At 48.5% G+C, this 13,535-nt stretch overlaps 1 protein-coding gene across 1 annotated transcript in view; it reads left to right on the top strand.

Annotated features, from left to right (window-relative positions):
- The first annotated feature begins 862 nt into the window (after positions 1 to 862).
- Positions 863 to 13,535, top strand: part of cnksr3 (cnksr family member 3) — a 35,962-nt gene continuing 23,289 nt past the window's right edge. Inside the window, exons 1-2 of the mRNA XM_040199122.2 lie at positions 863 to 1,164; positions 12,418 to 12,581. Of these exons, the coding sequence (XP_040055056.2) occupies positions 1,113 to 1,164; positions 12,418 to 12,581 (216 nt within the window). The 5' untranslated portion in view covers positions 863 to 1,112. The remainder of the gene's footprint in view (positions 1,165 to 12,417; positions 12,582 to 13,535) is intronic.

Raw genomic sequence — 13,535 nt, 5'->3', positions numbered from 1 at the left:
TGGAATGACAGGAAGGGCCGGTACCCTCACAGGGGTCTCGGATTGTTAAAAAACAATGAGCCAGGGGAGGTTACTGAACGTCATAGACTAGTAAAACTTTGCAATCGCCTTTTAAGGAACCCAAATAGTGATGATTGTCTCAAGAGAGATTACAGATAAATTGAAAATCTTAAACATTATAAAGCATAATGATATGCTTTATAATCTTTTGCTACCTGTAGCTGTTTCTTCGCGACTTGTAAAGTGGACAGTCACCAACAGAGAGCAGCGCTGAGCCACTTTCAGGCTAGTGGAAAGTTCTGTTTTTGTTCCTGCATGAGATTGTATTTTATAGACTGCAAATCAGATTAAAAGTAAAACAGGTAATGAAAGAATGATGACGTAATATCAAATCAAGTGGGGGTTACTGATATGGCTAATATCAGTATCACTGATAAGTTTAAGGCACTTTGATATAAAGCTTTGTTTTTAACAATATTATATTATTAATATTGCTATGTTCACAGACTCAAAGTAGGACGTGTAACATCTAAATATTAAATGTGCAGCACGCTGTTTTATATTTGGTCTGCACACCTCCAGTTTCAAATGAGGGCGGTAAAAAGACACCTACGACGGTCATCATACGCTGCGTTCAGGTTCTCTCCGAAAAGTCTCGCCGCTTTTCAGGACTGGTATTGAGTGTTAGAAAAGAGAATCGAAATAACTACAAAAATGGCCATTAAGCAGTGATAAAATAGAGAAATACAAAACATCAATTGTGATTTTACGACACGATACGAGACTTGTTACAGCTGCCTCATCCCGAGGCCCCGCGCGGGGGTTTCATTCTAGACCCTGATGGTGCGTTGTCGCGGTTTTTCCCGGGAGCATTTGAACGCAACATTGATCCCCAGCGCCGGGCGGTGAGGAGCTGCGTGGGATTCCAGTCCAGCCTCCACTCACGCGTGTACACAGTTGCTTTTTTTTTCAGTGGTTGAACACAAACAGACGAACGACACCGACCTGTTGAGAATGTGACAGCATTTTTATTTTTTAATTTAAATCGTAGAAACTTCGTCGCCAAACTTTGGCGCATTCTCGCGTGCCTCTGTGTCCGTGTGAAAGAAGCCATGGAGCCGATAACAAAGTGGACGCAGAAGCAAGTCATCGACTGGATGAGAGGTAAGTCAGAAACACTGATACGTTAAAAAAAAAAGACTTAAAGTTTTGTGAAGTTCAACAACAAACAAACAAACATTTATGTGAATACAGCTTAAAAAAACTCAATTCATACGAGTCGCTTGTCGCTTATCACGAGGTAGTTTCGTAGAAACTGCGACAGTGTGACAACATACCTCCGCCGACAACAACGGCTCTGCCTTTTCCTTTTACCCCTACAGATGTTGCCCAGTTGACACATTCAACTCGTGCTGCCCTTCAGCTCTTCGCAATCCTTTTATGTGCATCGTGTGTGTGTGTGTGTGTGCGCGCGCACAGCAAAGCTCTGACTTCCAGCAATGATATCGAAGATAAAGAAATATTTCTGTCTCCAAATGGTTTCTGTCACATGAACCCTGAAGTCAGTGACGTTAAAGCCTCAGACCACAGAGACTTATTGCGCCCCTCTTTTCTAAAAGCAGTTTCAGCAGTAGGGACTAAATCCAGGGAACACGGTCACATCCTTGTTCCCTCGCCTCCTCTTACTCATACTGTCTTTAAGTAATACCGGTGCGTAACTATTTAAAAAAAAAAAGTTGACCTCTGAAGAAGTCTTGCTTCATCACCAGTTTCGGATGCTCAGAAGAATGCTCGCGTATGACGTCAGCGCTGTTTGGAGTTCAGAGTCACAGCGCAGGTATGTCTAGTGAGAGACACCCAAAGCTATGTGAGGTATGGATGCTTCAGAGGGCGTGATGGTTCCCGAACCCATTCAACTCAAGAGTGTGTGCAGTGGGGAGCAGTGGGCCGTTTATCTTTGTCTTCGCTTACTCCACGGGGACATTTGGAAACGTCCCAAAACAAAATCCTCGGTGACTTCCTTCTTGTTGTTGTGATGCAGTCTCTGCGGATCGAGTCATGCCTGCCAGCGCTCATCTGTAGTTGGGAGCTAAAGGCGATTGTGGGGAGGGAGAGTGTCAGCGCGACCACTTAAAGGAGTCCGCCCGGGAGGGGGATTTGTTTTTTCCCAACACGGCTCCCCCATAGCTGTCAGTCAGGCTGCATTGCTGTCAGTCTCCCGCATGCATAGCTGACTCGGCAGTTGTGTCTGTAGGTCTTCAACCAGTGGATTTGCAGGTTCCTACAAACACGTTAGACGCGAACAAACTGACAAAGTTCAAAGCTCATGCACCTATTTTGCATTGTGCAACACGGGGGTCCACTTTTTCCCTCCAGATATAGTAGAGTAAATCGGCCAATTAGGTAGTTGTCTCGCTATCTAATCATGGTTGTAACGAGCTGAACTCACTGCCGCTTTTGTTTATACCTTTCCTAACTCAAAAAGCAGGTGACGCAGCCTTGTAAAGTCAACCCCGACATCTAACTTTCCTCGTTGTGGTCTAACAAGGCCAAACAGCCATTTGCTTTGGTTACGGGCGTTGTCTGTGGGTGTAGACTACAATTACTTTGCAAGAAGTAGGATCTGCTTTCAAGCAGTCAGAGCCACAAAACAAATAGAGCATCCAAACCCAAACTCATAATACAGCGCTGCCTGTTGTCGCGACTTAAACCCCCGGCCCTCCCCACCACAGGTCACTTATCGGCCTTAGCGGACCTTTTCAAGACTTCGCTATATCCTGGGGTGAGAATTTGCCACGGTTTAACACAACCGTAATGGTCCATGACAGGGCTGGATTGTCTTCAGGGTCCACAGCACAGAGCCCCAACATCACATGTAAGCAACGCTGGAGACAACTTGTGTCCATCCTTTCATATCTGGCACCAGCAGCATCACACCTCAACTAAATCCATTTTGGGAGCCGGGTCGTGGCCTCACGTCGACCTCTTCACACCAATCGACAACGCGGGTGTTTCCAGAATGAAAGAAGTCCAATTAAAGCTAAAGCTGGAGGAGACCTGTTCCCTCATTCACCCTGGGGGGGGGGGGGGGGGGGGTCCTCAGAGGGACAGCAACGTTTTTTGTGTATTGAGGCTGTTGTTAATCACTTGCATTGTTCCCGGAGATCAAGCAGTGGTTGGCGGATGTTTATTGCCAGTGAAAGGGCGTTGGGTCCTTTCATTTGAAAAACTGTTGGGGTTTTTTTGTTTGGGGACTTGTTTTCCCTGTAGTGCATTCCCTACACCGCAAGCTCTGATCTTCCAGCTGGACCTGTGGTGTCCTGTGATAAGTAATCCATGTGTTATGTGTGGGACTACTTACCCTGGGGGGGGGGCGCCGCGCTCTTCTAATGACCGCATACAAGTCACAGGACGTGTTTTTTTTTATATCCGTAAATTATTAAAATTTGTTGTTTTTTTATGACGTTTTAAAAGGAAAGTGTTTGAGGAACTTTCTGCAGTGAGATTAACACGGTGACCCACATGCAAACGTTCGCCAAGTGAAAGTCGTTTTCCAAATATAGTGCTGAATCCACATGCCAATGGCAGTGCCTCAGCTGAGCTAAACGGCCGCCACCGCTGGGGGAATGTTTAGCCCCAAATAAGAGGAATACTTTCTCTCTTTCTTTCATTTTTGCTTGTAGTTACTAAGTTTAAACAGGGCATTCCAAACATGCAAATCTGTACAACATCTGTCTGAGTGGTGTTTATCCAGTTCCAGACTCTACTGTTTATTACAATCCTGGAAATCCTCCAACAATTTCTATACTTACATCCCGGCTAATGAAATTTCCCAGCAGATGCCGGGTGTATTTTGAGCGAGGAGTCGAACCCTGTTGATCTGGTGCATGGCCCGCATCTATCTCTCAGCCCCTTTCCCGTGCCCGCCTCCCGGGAGCTTATTAGTCATGTGTAGGGTGTGAACGTTACCCATGATTCAGAGTCTGACATAAATGTCCGGACGAAGGAATGAACCTGTGTTCCGTCACCACGTCATAAAGCGTGTTTGATGTCGCGTGTGTGGAACCCTAAAGAGCATCGGCGAGTCTGCGCGTTGCCTCTCGAGTTAGCACCAAAGTGCCGAGGAGGCAATTAGCCTGTCAGAGAGGTGGCAAATGGGCCGAGTGGGCCTTTTGTATTTTGCCCCAGCTTGTGCTTAGGAAAATAAGAGCAGCGAGTCCGGGTACCTTCAGCAGCCTTATCCAAAGAGATGATAGTGAGGTGTGGGCAATGATGACCCGTTATCCTTATCTGGCTAAAACTTCCTAAACCGCAGTGTGAACAGACGCGTTGCAGACGCCGCCTCTCTTCCTGTGCCGTGACTTCCTGTCTACGGGTTGGCCTCCAAAGGCATCATCAATCCGTTTTGGGAACTCGTGCTGTGTGCGTGTGTGTGTGTCTATGCATCAGAGAGGACAGGTGTTCAATTCAATTTATTTTAATCAATTGAGAGTCGATCTTCCTTCGACATCCCGTAGTTAAAGCTCCCGTCTTTGTCATTTACCAGCCATCCAGCCATTCAGCTTTTAAAATTGACCCATTGTGTTCCATTGATGGGCAGATAACCATGTTACCTTTCCATAGAAAACGGCCTTCAGAGTTCAGGGGAAGTGCTGTAAGAGGATTCCCCCTGGGGAGAGGAGACTGAAAGGGACTGCCGTGGTTTTCGTTCCTGTCAGCCCCCGCGGCCCGTTTCTCACATGGCCTGGTGTGGCAGCCTTAGGCTCAGGAGGAGCTCAACCATATGGGGGCCTTTTAGAGATATCGTCAATAGTTAATGTGGCTGTTCTAATCTCTCGATGAGGACACAGAGATGATGTCTTTAACAAATCTAAAGGTTTACGAACGCCGATTGAAAGCCGTCCTTTGAGGCAGCGCATTCATGTTGCCTTTGGTAACGATCACTTGTGTGTACAGCACTTTACTGAAGTAATGTATTTGATTTATTTTTTTATCATCTCATCTATTTTTATAGCAGTATCTATTTGCATTCACATCCAACAGATCTTCGCTCAGTACGAGGAAAGGAGACATCGCGTCCTGTGCCTGCCAACCTGGTTTAGACCATTTTGCTTGTCTATTCAAATCTGTAATGTGCATTGCAAATCTCTCAGATGATCTCTGCTTAGCCGGACCTGCAAGCTACTTGGCCTTGCTCTTCCCTAAGAGCATTGCCCCGAGAAAGTGCCACGCTTAAGCCCTAGGAATGAAAGCTACAACCTGAGGTGGCGCGGCGGGTGCCAGGGCAAATACGCGCCACATGCCGAGCGACCTCTCGCGCGGCGGTGACTCACCGGTTGGTTGCGTGTCACGAGGGTCACCCTCACAGCCATGTGATTTAGGTTTGTATTGCATACGTCAAAATCTCCTCTCGCCATCGCACCGGATCTGATCCGCTTCGGTGATCTGGACTCCGCTATAGAGGAGCAAAGGGGAAGCCAAGGGCCGTGTTGGTATTGCTATCAAAGCGCCGCTGAGGCAGTTATGCTCGAATGACCACAGGACATGAGAGGAATGCAGGGCCACCCGCCCAACCGAACCAAACCAAACCAGCGGCTCTGCGACCGAGCAGTCAAAACAGGTCCCACATGTCCTTGCTTCCATTTGGGGACACCAGTTGCTTTTAACGGATTTAAAACGCAGAACTCAGTCCAGTGGACGCCCTCCACCCTCCCCTTCGGTTTACCAAATACAGACAAAGCCCACCAGCTTACACTGTAATGGAGTGTAACGTCATTACGATTATGAAGTGATGTGTGGCTTTATGAACTGTTACCCATTTTCGGGTTGAGCCGAGCTCTTGGCTGGATGCCAGATTGTGGCTTCTATGGAACATGTTCAGACAGGTCCATGTTCTCCCTGCGCGGCGGCTGACTGAATTCCTGTCTAGTTGTCCCCGCAGTCACTACAGTTGTACACGGTTATCCTTAAAGAAGATCTCCTGGCTTGGGTTTCGCACACGGTGTTCGTCCATGCGTCATTACATTGTGTTGGAATGAGACTAGCTTAGCATGTTCTGGTAGACTGTGCTCGTGTTCCCTTCGTGCATTGGAGGCTGCTGCCGGATAAGGCAGCTGTAATGGGTTAGTTAGCCTGTGTTTCCATCGGCGGTGCATTGACGAGGCTCAAGGTGCACTAGCAGCTCGGCACCCCGTATGGATTGTTAAAAAAACACCTGGACGATGTAAAGGGAAGGCCCGTACCTGCTGTTGGTTGTTTTGATGGGGGTTTTGATACTATGCAGGTATACCTTGCACAAAGGCGCATATGACTATTATGCGATAAGGGGAAACAACCTTGCCGAGCTTCTTTCCATTTGTCATGGTTAAAAGTCACCGGGGGAGGAGGGCACAGAAAAATTCCACAAATTAATTGCAGAGAAGTCAATCATGCTACGCCTTTCCAGAAGCTCTTTTTCACCTTTCATCTGTCCGCCTCTGAAATTCCCCATCACAGGTCGCTCTGGAAGAAAAACACACATTTGTTGTTGCTCCCTTAAGTCCAACAGGCAAAGCCTCTAATGTGCAGGTAACTTGTGAGAATACAGGTCGGAATCCGTCAACCCGCTGAACCTAAACTCATCCGCGTGTTTGCCAGAGGCTGGAAAAACAGCCTGGATCTTATAAACATAGCTCAGCTGATCTCCGCTCAGCTGAAAGCAACATTTAGGTCCTTTTTATCTCAATTCAATAGCTTGTAGGATAGTCAAGCCAAATGTTTGGATTTTAATTTGTTTAAGAAGGGAGTGGTGCCTCTTCCTCATGGAAAAAAAAAAAGAAAAAGAAGAAAGCAAACAATGGCAGGAGATTCTGTCTCTTTTGTGTGCACTGCTGTACACCTGGGTGAAGCCTATCACCTGTTTGTACATGGCACCAATTTGCAGTCAACAGCACATTTATCATTCATAGAAAACACGATTGTCCCTTTCTTTACACGTCATGGCTGCGAGAGAGACCCACAACAGGTGTCGGCAGGAGCACAAACAAGCCTCACCTGGAAATGGGCGGTGCGTGTTTTTGCGGTGAGCGATTTAGCACGAATGTGCGAGCGAGTGGGCGATGGAAGGACACATCTTTAAACCCCCTGTTTCTGTATAGTAACACAACTTGTGGGAATGTGTGCTCTTGATGGCCGCGTCACCGGCGTCCTGTCCTGTCCTGGCCTGCGGGTGACGCCATGTCGCTCATCCCCACCTTATTTGAGGATCCCCCCCCGCTCCCTTCCACTTTGCATAATTACTTTGAGTGTACTCCACAGCCGCTCCTCGCTGTCTTATTATGAGAAGTGAGTCATTGGGAATCTTGGTGCGAAGGCTTGACTTTGTTGATTTGTGTTCAGTGTCTTCAGGTCTTTGTTGGCAACAAGCGTGACCTCTAGAAGAACATGGCGCTGCCCCGGTAAAGCGCTCCTGATGGGTTTATCCCGGGTAGAAAGCAGCCTGTTGAGCAACAGCTGACTCTCAGGGGGGCATCGAGCGAGGGTCCTCATTGCATTCTGATGAACACCCATTGGGATGAAAACGGGAAAACTTACAAGACAATTTGCATATGGCATTGAGCACTTTCAAGACCGTACGAAGGCCGCGATGTATCTGTCTGGGTTTACCACCGATAACCATAACCATTTGTTATCCAGGTTTCGCAGGATATAAACTGCAAGTGATTTCAATATTTCCTTCATTTTAAGGTAATTTAGTTTAGCAAGAGCTGCACGTTAAACAAAACCTTAACGAAGTTACAGGTTGTTAACTCGGTCGCCCAGAAAACCAGTTTTTCACGCCCTCAGCATAAGCAACAGCCGTGGATGCGGGTGTGCCTGCAGCAGTCCGTCTGATCTCCTTCTCAAGCGTTGGTCCCGCTCCATCCTGTTTTTCCTTTTTTATCGTCTGTTCATGACCATGGGACCATAGGATCCAAAGCGCTTTGCTGCTGCTGATTTGCTTTACCTCCAGTCAATATTGACCAAGCTGCCCCATCCCCCCTCGACCTCCCCCTCCAGCACCTCAAAAAAACCTGCTTAAACTTCAGAAATCTGACAGGTCACCAGCCATGTGACTGGGGCCATGTGCTGTTAGAGCTGAGGAGTGACTGAGCCCAGGGGCCCATAGTAACTGATGTGCTCCAACCCTGACAACCCCACGATCTTTGACCCCCACCTCCCCTCCTCCCCCATTCTCTCATCAGTCATCGTCCGTCACCCTGTGAGAGACAGAGCTGCTTTTGTGTGCCCGCGCGGGGACGGACCTCAGCTGCTTCTTCTCAGTTGGCGAGCTCGGTCTGGACACGTCACGGCCATTTTGTAGTTGTCTGTTTTTAAGATTAGGGTACATGAAGTGAAAGACTCTTTGTCAGCCGGCGGAAGCAACGATTAGATTAAAACGCCAGCTGAGCCGTTCTCCGCGTTCGCAACTGTCTGCGTCGCAGTTTCAGCCGCTGCAGGAGCATCTTAAAACGCGGCACGATAACGCTTTCCTTTGCTCTTTTATCACAAAAAGCAACAAGATGAAACAAAACTAGATGCTTTAACCCCGAACTGTTCTCAGATGAGGACACAACATGCTTGATGGAGAGATCACCATTGTGTAACGCCTATTTCCACCTCCCATTGGAAGGGCCGGCCCTCTCTTTGTGCGTGCGTGCGTGCGTGTGTGTGTGTGGCGACGGGCTTTGTTGTCCTGTGAAGTCATGCATTAGGGGATAGCTTAGCAGTCGCCGAGAGCAGCTTTTTCTTTCTTTCTAATTACAGCACGGCCTGGTCCCGCAAGAGACCATTGTGCCAGGGTGCTGTGAGTTCCCACAATGGGGAGAACAATGACTCAAATTCCTGACTGTTCCCAGCGGGTTCAGAGGCCGTGCTGACAAACAGAGGCAGCGGAGTTACAGTGGCTTTGCTATTCCACACCCAGTAGCTTTCCCACTGGTCTGCCCAGTGGGGGTATTGGTTTGTGATTGTGTGTGTGTGTGTGTGTGTGTGTGTGTGTGTGTGTGTGTGTGTGTGTGTTGCAGGGTGGCTGCATGTCCTGCTGGGAGCACAGGCAGGGGTTGAAAGATGGGGGGAGGGAGCTTGTTTGGTTCTTTCTGTTGGAGGTGAACGACTCTCTGCTGTGTTCTGGTGTAATCAAACCCCTGAGAACCAAAACGTTGGCAACTAAAAGCGGCATTGAAAGCATTGTTGATCAGAATTGATCACAGATCAACACTGGACTTGTGTAAGACTCCATGTACGGACCCGTTCCGGTGACTGCGTCATCCCGCAAACACGGTGGGTCCCGAGCTCTCACGCACTCGGCCACATTCGACTCAATCTGCTGTCTTTGTGCGTCTGTGCAGATGGCCGATGTCGAGATAACCCGGCCATTTGCAATCGGAAGAGTTCTGCTGTTTACGCTGCCAGAAATGTGTGCTTTCACAGCCTTTAAGTAGGCTGCAGAGCTCCACGGCCACCGACGAGGGCCGGGGGCACTTGTTGCATCCAGACTGGACCAGCGTTCTCGCCTTCCCAGCTGTTCAGAAATATGCCTTTGTGTGTGTGTGTCTGTGTGTTAGTGCGTGTACGAGTATCCATTTTTACCCAGAAACTGTTGCGTGGATAACCCGTTCCTCTCCTAATCACTGTTTACTGAATGGGAGCTGGTGGGTGGTATCGAAGACCCCACAGTGAACAACAGGTGCACCACTGAGTATCTGCCAGTCAACTCTTTTCTGTGGTTTATTGGTCACAGATCCTGTTCAGACGCCCTCCTCGTCCTCAAGGAAGGGCTTGTTTAATGTGCGATCACTGGGACTTTAATCATTAAAACAAATCGTTTTTTTTCTTGCAGTCGACAAACTCATCGGTGGTGGGAACTTTCCTTACAGATCAAAAGTCCTAATTAAATTTTCATAAACCATACAAATTGTCACATTGGAGAAGCTGAAATAAGACACGTGCTCGCTAATGACCTATTCAATTCTAAAAATGAATGTTTTTTCCAGCCATTTGGAAATCTGGCTGGATTCGACATCGACGCTGCCACAGTCGCACCCACTTGCTTTGGTTCGAGGGAATTCGCCAAGTGGTTCACAGGGGCCATTAAACTCCTCAGAAAGTGTTTCATCCCGTGCAGGCTTTTAAAAAAGCATTCACACAGTCGCCCCCCCCCCCCCCCCCCCCCTCCCCACCACCTTCTTTGCTCAATTCACAAGAACGTGACACTCCATCTCCTTTACTGGTTACTCTACCTTTTTTAATGAAAATTGATAGTTTCACACACGCAGACCACAGCTGTCGCTGGTCCAGGCCTCATAAATGGTTTATAAGCCCCACTGTAAGGACACCCTGCTTTTATTCAGAAGGTGTCAGCGGATGGAGCCCGGAGAGAAAGACGACCCTTCTGCCACCTTCTTACGGCCCCTGAATTCAGCGGGGGGAGTAACGCGTTTCCTCTGCAGTGCATAATCAGCGCTATGCTCAATCGCTTTTTAAAGCAGTTACAGTTGTTGAAACAACTCTACGCTAATGCAGCTCAGTTTGGACACTCGAGTGACCCGGCGCTTCTAAGCTTTCTGAAGTCAGACGTCTAGGCTGCATTCGGGATACAACAGGATTCAACAGGATATGCCTTTTTAAACACAGCAGAGAGGACCCCCCCCCCCTCATCCTCCTAATCCAAGTCTTTATTTGTATCTGATGGCATTAAGACACTGGCCCAGTGTTTGTTTGTTTGGCTCGTGTTGGGTCCGTTGTGGGTCGGGCTAGTTCACTCTCTCTAAGTCTTACAACGTGTAGAAGATCCCCTCGCTTGTTGGCCAGACGGGGGTTAAGCTTAAAATTCTCCGAAGCTTAGCGTGCCAAGGAATGAGAAGAATCCGATGAGCGTAACCGGACTTGACTCGCGGAAGCTAATGGTTAACAACCCATAATGGAATCTCCCTTCAATTCCGCCGAGGTGACTTTCACTCTCAGATATTTTTTTTACGGAGGATCAAAAATGTTTTCAGGGAGGGGAGGGGGGGGGAAGCCTCACTGGAACACTGGAATTTGAAATGAATTGAATTGAGACCTATGTAGGTAGTTTGAGCCCGAGGGCAACACAATGCAGCATGTGTGGTGGTACTGTGACAGTTTATACCAAGCCTGCAGTACTGGAATGGTGAGGAATCACAAGACATCTCCTCCTGTTATTTCTTTTGATTAGCTTTGTTAGCACTGCAGCCTGTGACGACAGAACAGAGAACTGTGATAAAAAAGTAGAAGATATTAAGGTCAGCACTCGTTGAAACTGGCGGCGCAAAATCATTTTCCCGGCTGAAAAACGCAACGTCATATCATGTTTATTCAGCATTTGACTACCGAGATGCACACGCAGATTATAGCCTTTGCATACTCTCCGTTACACATGCAGAGACTGACTGTCACAGATGCGTGAGGGGCCATTGACCACGGAACACACGCAGCGACTCCTCAACCAGAACTCCTCATTTCACACAGAGGCCGTCGTCTGTAGATGAGTTACGGTTTCCTGGGGAGGGAAAAAAAAAGTACTTTTTGTGACTTTAATGTCAAACTGAAAATGTATTGGCGAGAAAAAAAAACCTCTCTCGCCATTATTTGTGAGTTTGTGTGTGTGTGTTTGTGCACACTCACAGCGAGTGTGTCTTTCAGAAAAGCGGGGCACAGGGCCATGTCTCTGCAGCTGCCCCCTCTCTGTGCGCTCTTTGATGGGGAGGAAGATGCCGTTGACTTTTGCACAAACACACACACACACACGCGTGCACACACAGTTTATATGTGGCAGTGCACTGTATATACTTCATTCTGCAGTATCAGAAGAGCCTGTTGCAGTTCAGTACACCCTAGATTCATGGGAGTCACGTCCTCGTATGTTCCACGGCCAAAGCCGTTGGAAGTGTGACGCTCATTTGTTGTTGGAGAACGTCGCTAACGCTGGCACAATTTGAAACGCCTACACAAACCCCCCCCCCCCCCCTCCCCCCCCACACCCCCCCCCACGCTCACAAATATAGCCATCCATTGTTTAACCAGCCCAACGGACTAAAAGGTCCCAACCGTTACTGTTTGTGGTGCGTTTGTCTAGGAAAGATAGCGGTCCCACCTGTTCCTTGTGTGCACTCTACCTACATGCATGCACACACGCGCACGCACACACACACACACACACACACACACACTCTCTATTTGGACACTGGCTGAACGACTGTATCCACCCTTCTTATTAGTTCATGTCGATTAAAAAAAAAATCGACATGAAAAATGGCTCCTGAAAATGACGGTTGACGTGAACCGTTTATAAAAGAGCAGACCGCTGTGTATTTTTCACGTAGTGAATCCCTCTAATCTTCAACCCGTGTGTGTGTGTGTGTGTGTGTGTGTGTCCAGGTTTGGACGACAGCCTGCAGCAGTATGTCAGCAACTTTGAGCGGGAGAAGATCAGCGGAGAGCAGCTCCTGAAGATCACGCATCAAGACCTGGAGGAGCTCGGCGTGGCCAGGATCGGACACCAGGAGCTGGTGCTGGAGGCCGTGGATCTGCTCTGCGCTCTGGTCAGTGGACCCAATGTGACGCGTGTCCAGATCTAGATGTGACTAGATGTCTTCTGGGGAGGTTGTGTAAGAAAACTGGCGCTCTCTGGCGGTCCGTGTCCCTTCCCCTCGTCCTCAATGTCCCCTTCCACTGATAAGAAATAAGAAAACCGCCTGTGGCGTCTGGTTCGGCGGCTGAAGGAACCAGCGATGCAGAAGGGCTGGTGATTTCCCACACAGCTCAGTGGGCCCGAGGACGGGGGGGGGACACACACACGCCAGTGTCACTCGCAGAGAGGAGAGGTCGGGCTAAAGGGGCCTCGGGCTCCATTTTGGCCGTTTCGAAACCTGCGCGAGCTTACGGGGGCGGTGGACGGTCGCTGCGTTGCAATAGGTGGCAGTTTGATCAGATAGATAAGAGTCTCTGACGCACGCTGCATACATGCAACTGTGAGGTACATTTGCTTTAAGGGTCTGAACAGCCACTGTTACTGCTGCAGCCATCTTCTCACCTGAGAATATAGACCCCTGCATTCATCATAGCCTCGAAAAGGATCTGCCAACAAAACAAAACCATGTCTGCCTTCGACTAGCGAGCATGAAAAGAGCGATGAAAACCGTCCACGCTGCCCGCTGAAAGCGAAGCAGGTTTTCCAGCAGATGGGATTGATTTGGAGTTTTAGCACTTCCTGTGCCATAAAAGCCCCAGATTGCGGTGCCGGCGTTTTGATCAGAGTCAGCGTTTCTGCCTTTACGCTCTCTTAAAAGGCTTTACATTAATCGTTTGGGGCACCCTTTTATTTTTATATTGAAGAAACTTGGAAAATCTCTCTCCAACACGAGGCGGCCTCTTGCAGATGTGAAAGATTTGGGTTTGGTTCCAACAATCTTTGGGCCCTCTTTGGATTCATTTAGTCAGTGATCTGCCGCGTGGGCACACTGAAAGCATGCATGTTTTTTTGGCACACACGTGAG

Source organism: Gasterosteus aculeatus, chromosome 15, assembly GCF_964276395.1.
Source record: "Gasterosteus aculeatus chromosome 15, fGasAcu3.hap1.1, whole genome shotgun sequence".
NCBI classification, from domain to species: domain Eukaryota; kingdom Metazoa; phylum Chordata; class Actinopteri; order Perciformes; family Gasterosteidae; genus Gasterosteus; species Gasterosteus aculeatus.
The sequence above is the reverse complement of the archived record's forward strand: the minus strand, read 5'-3'. Positions and strand labels throughout refer to the sequence as shown.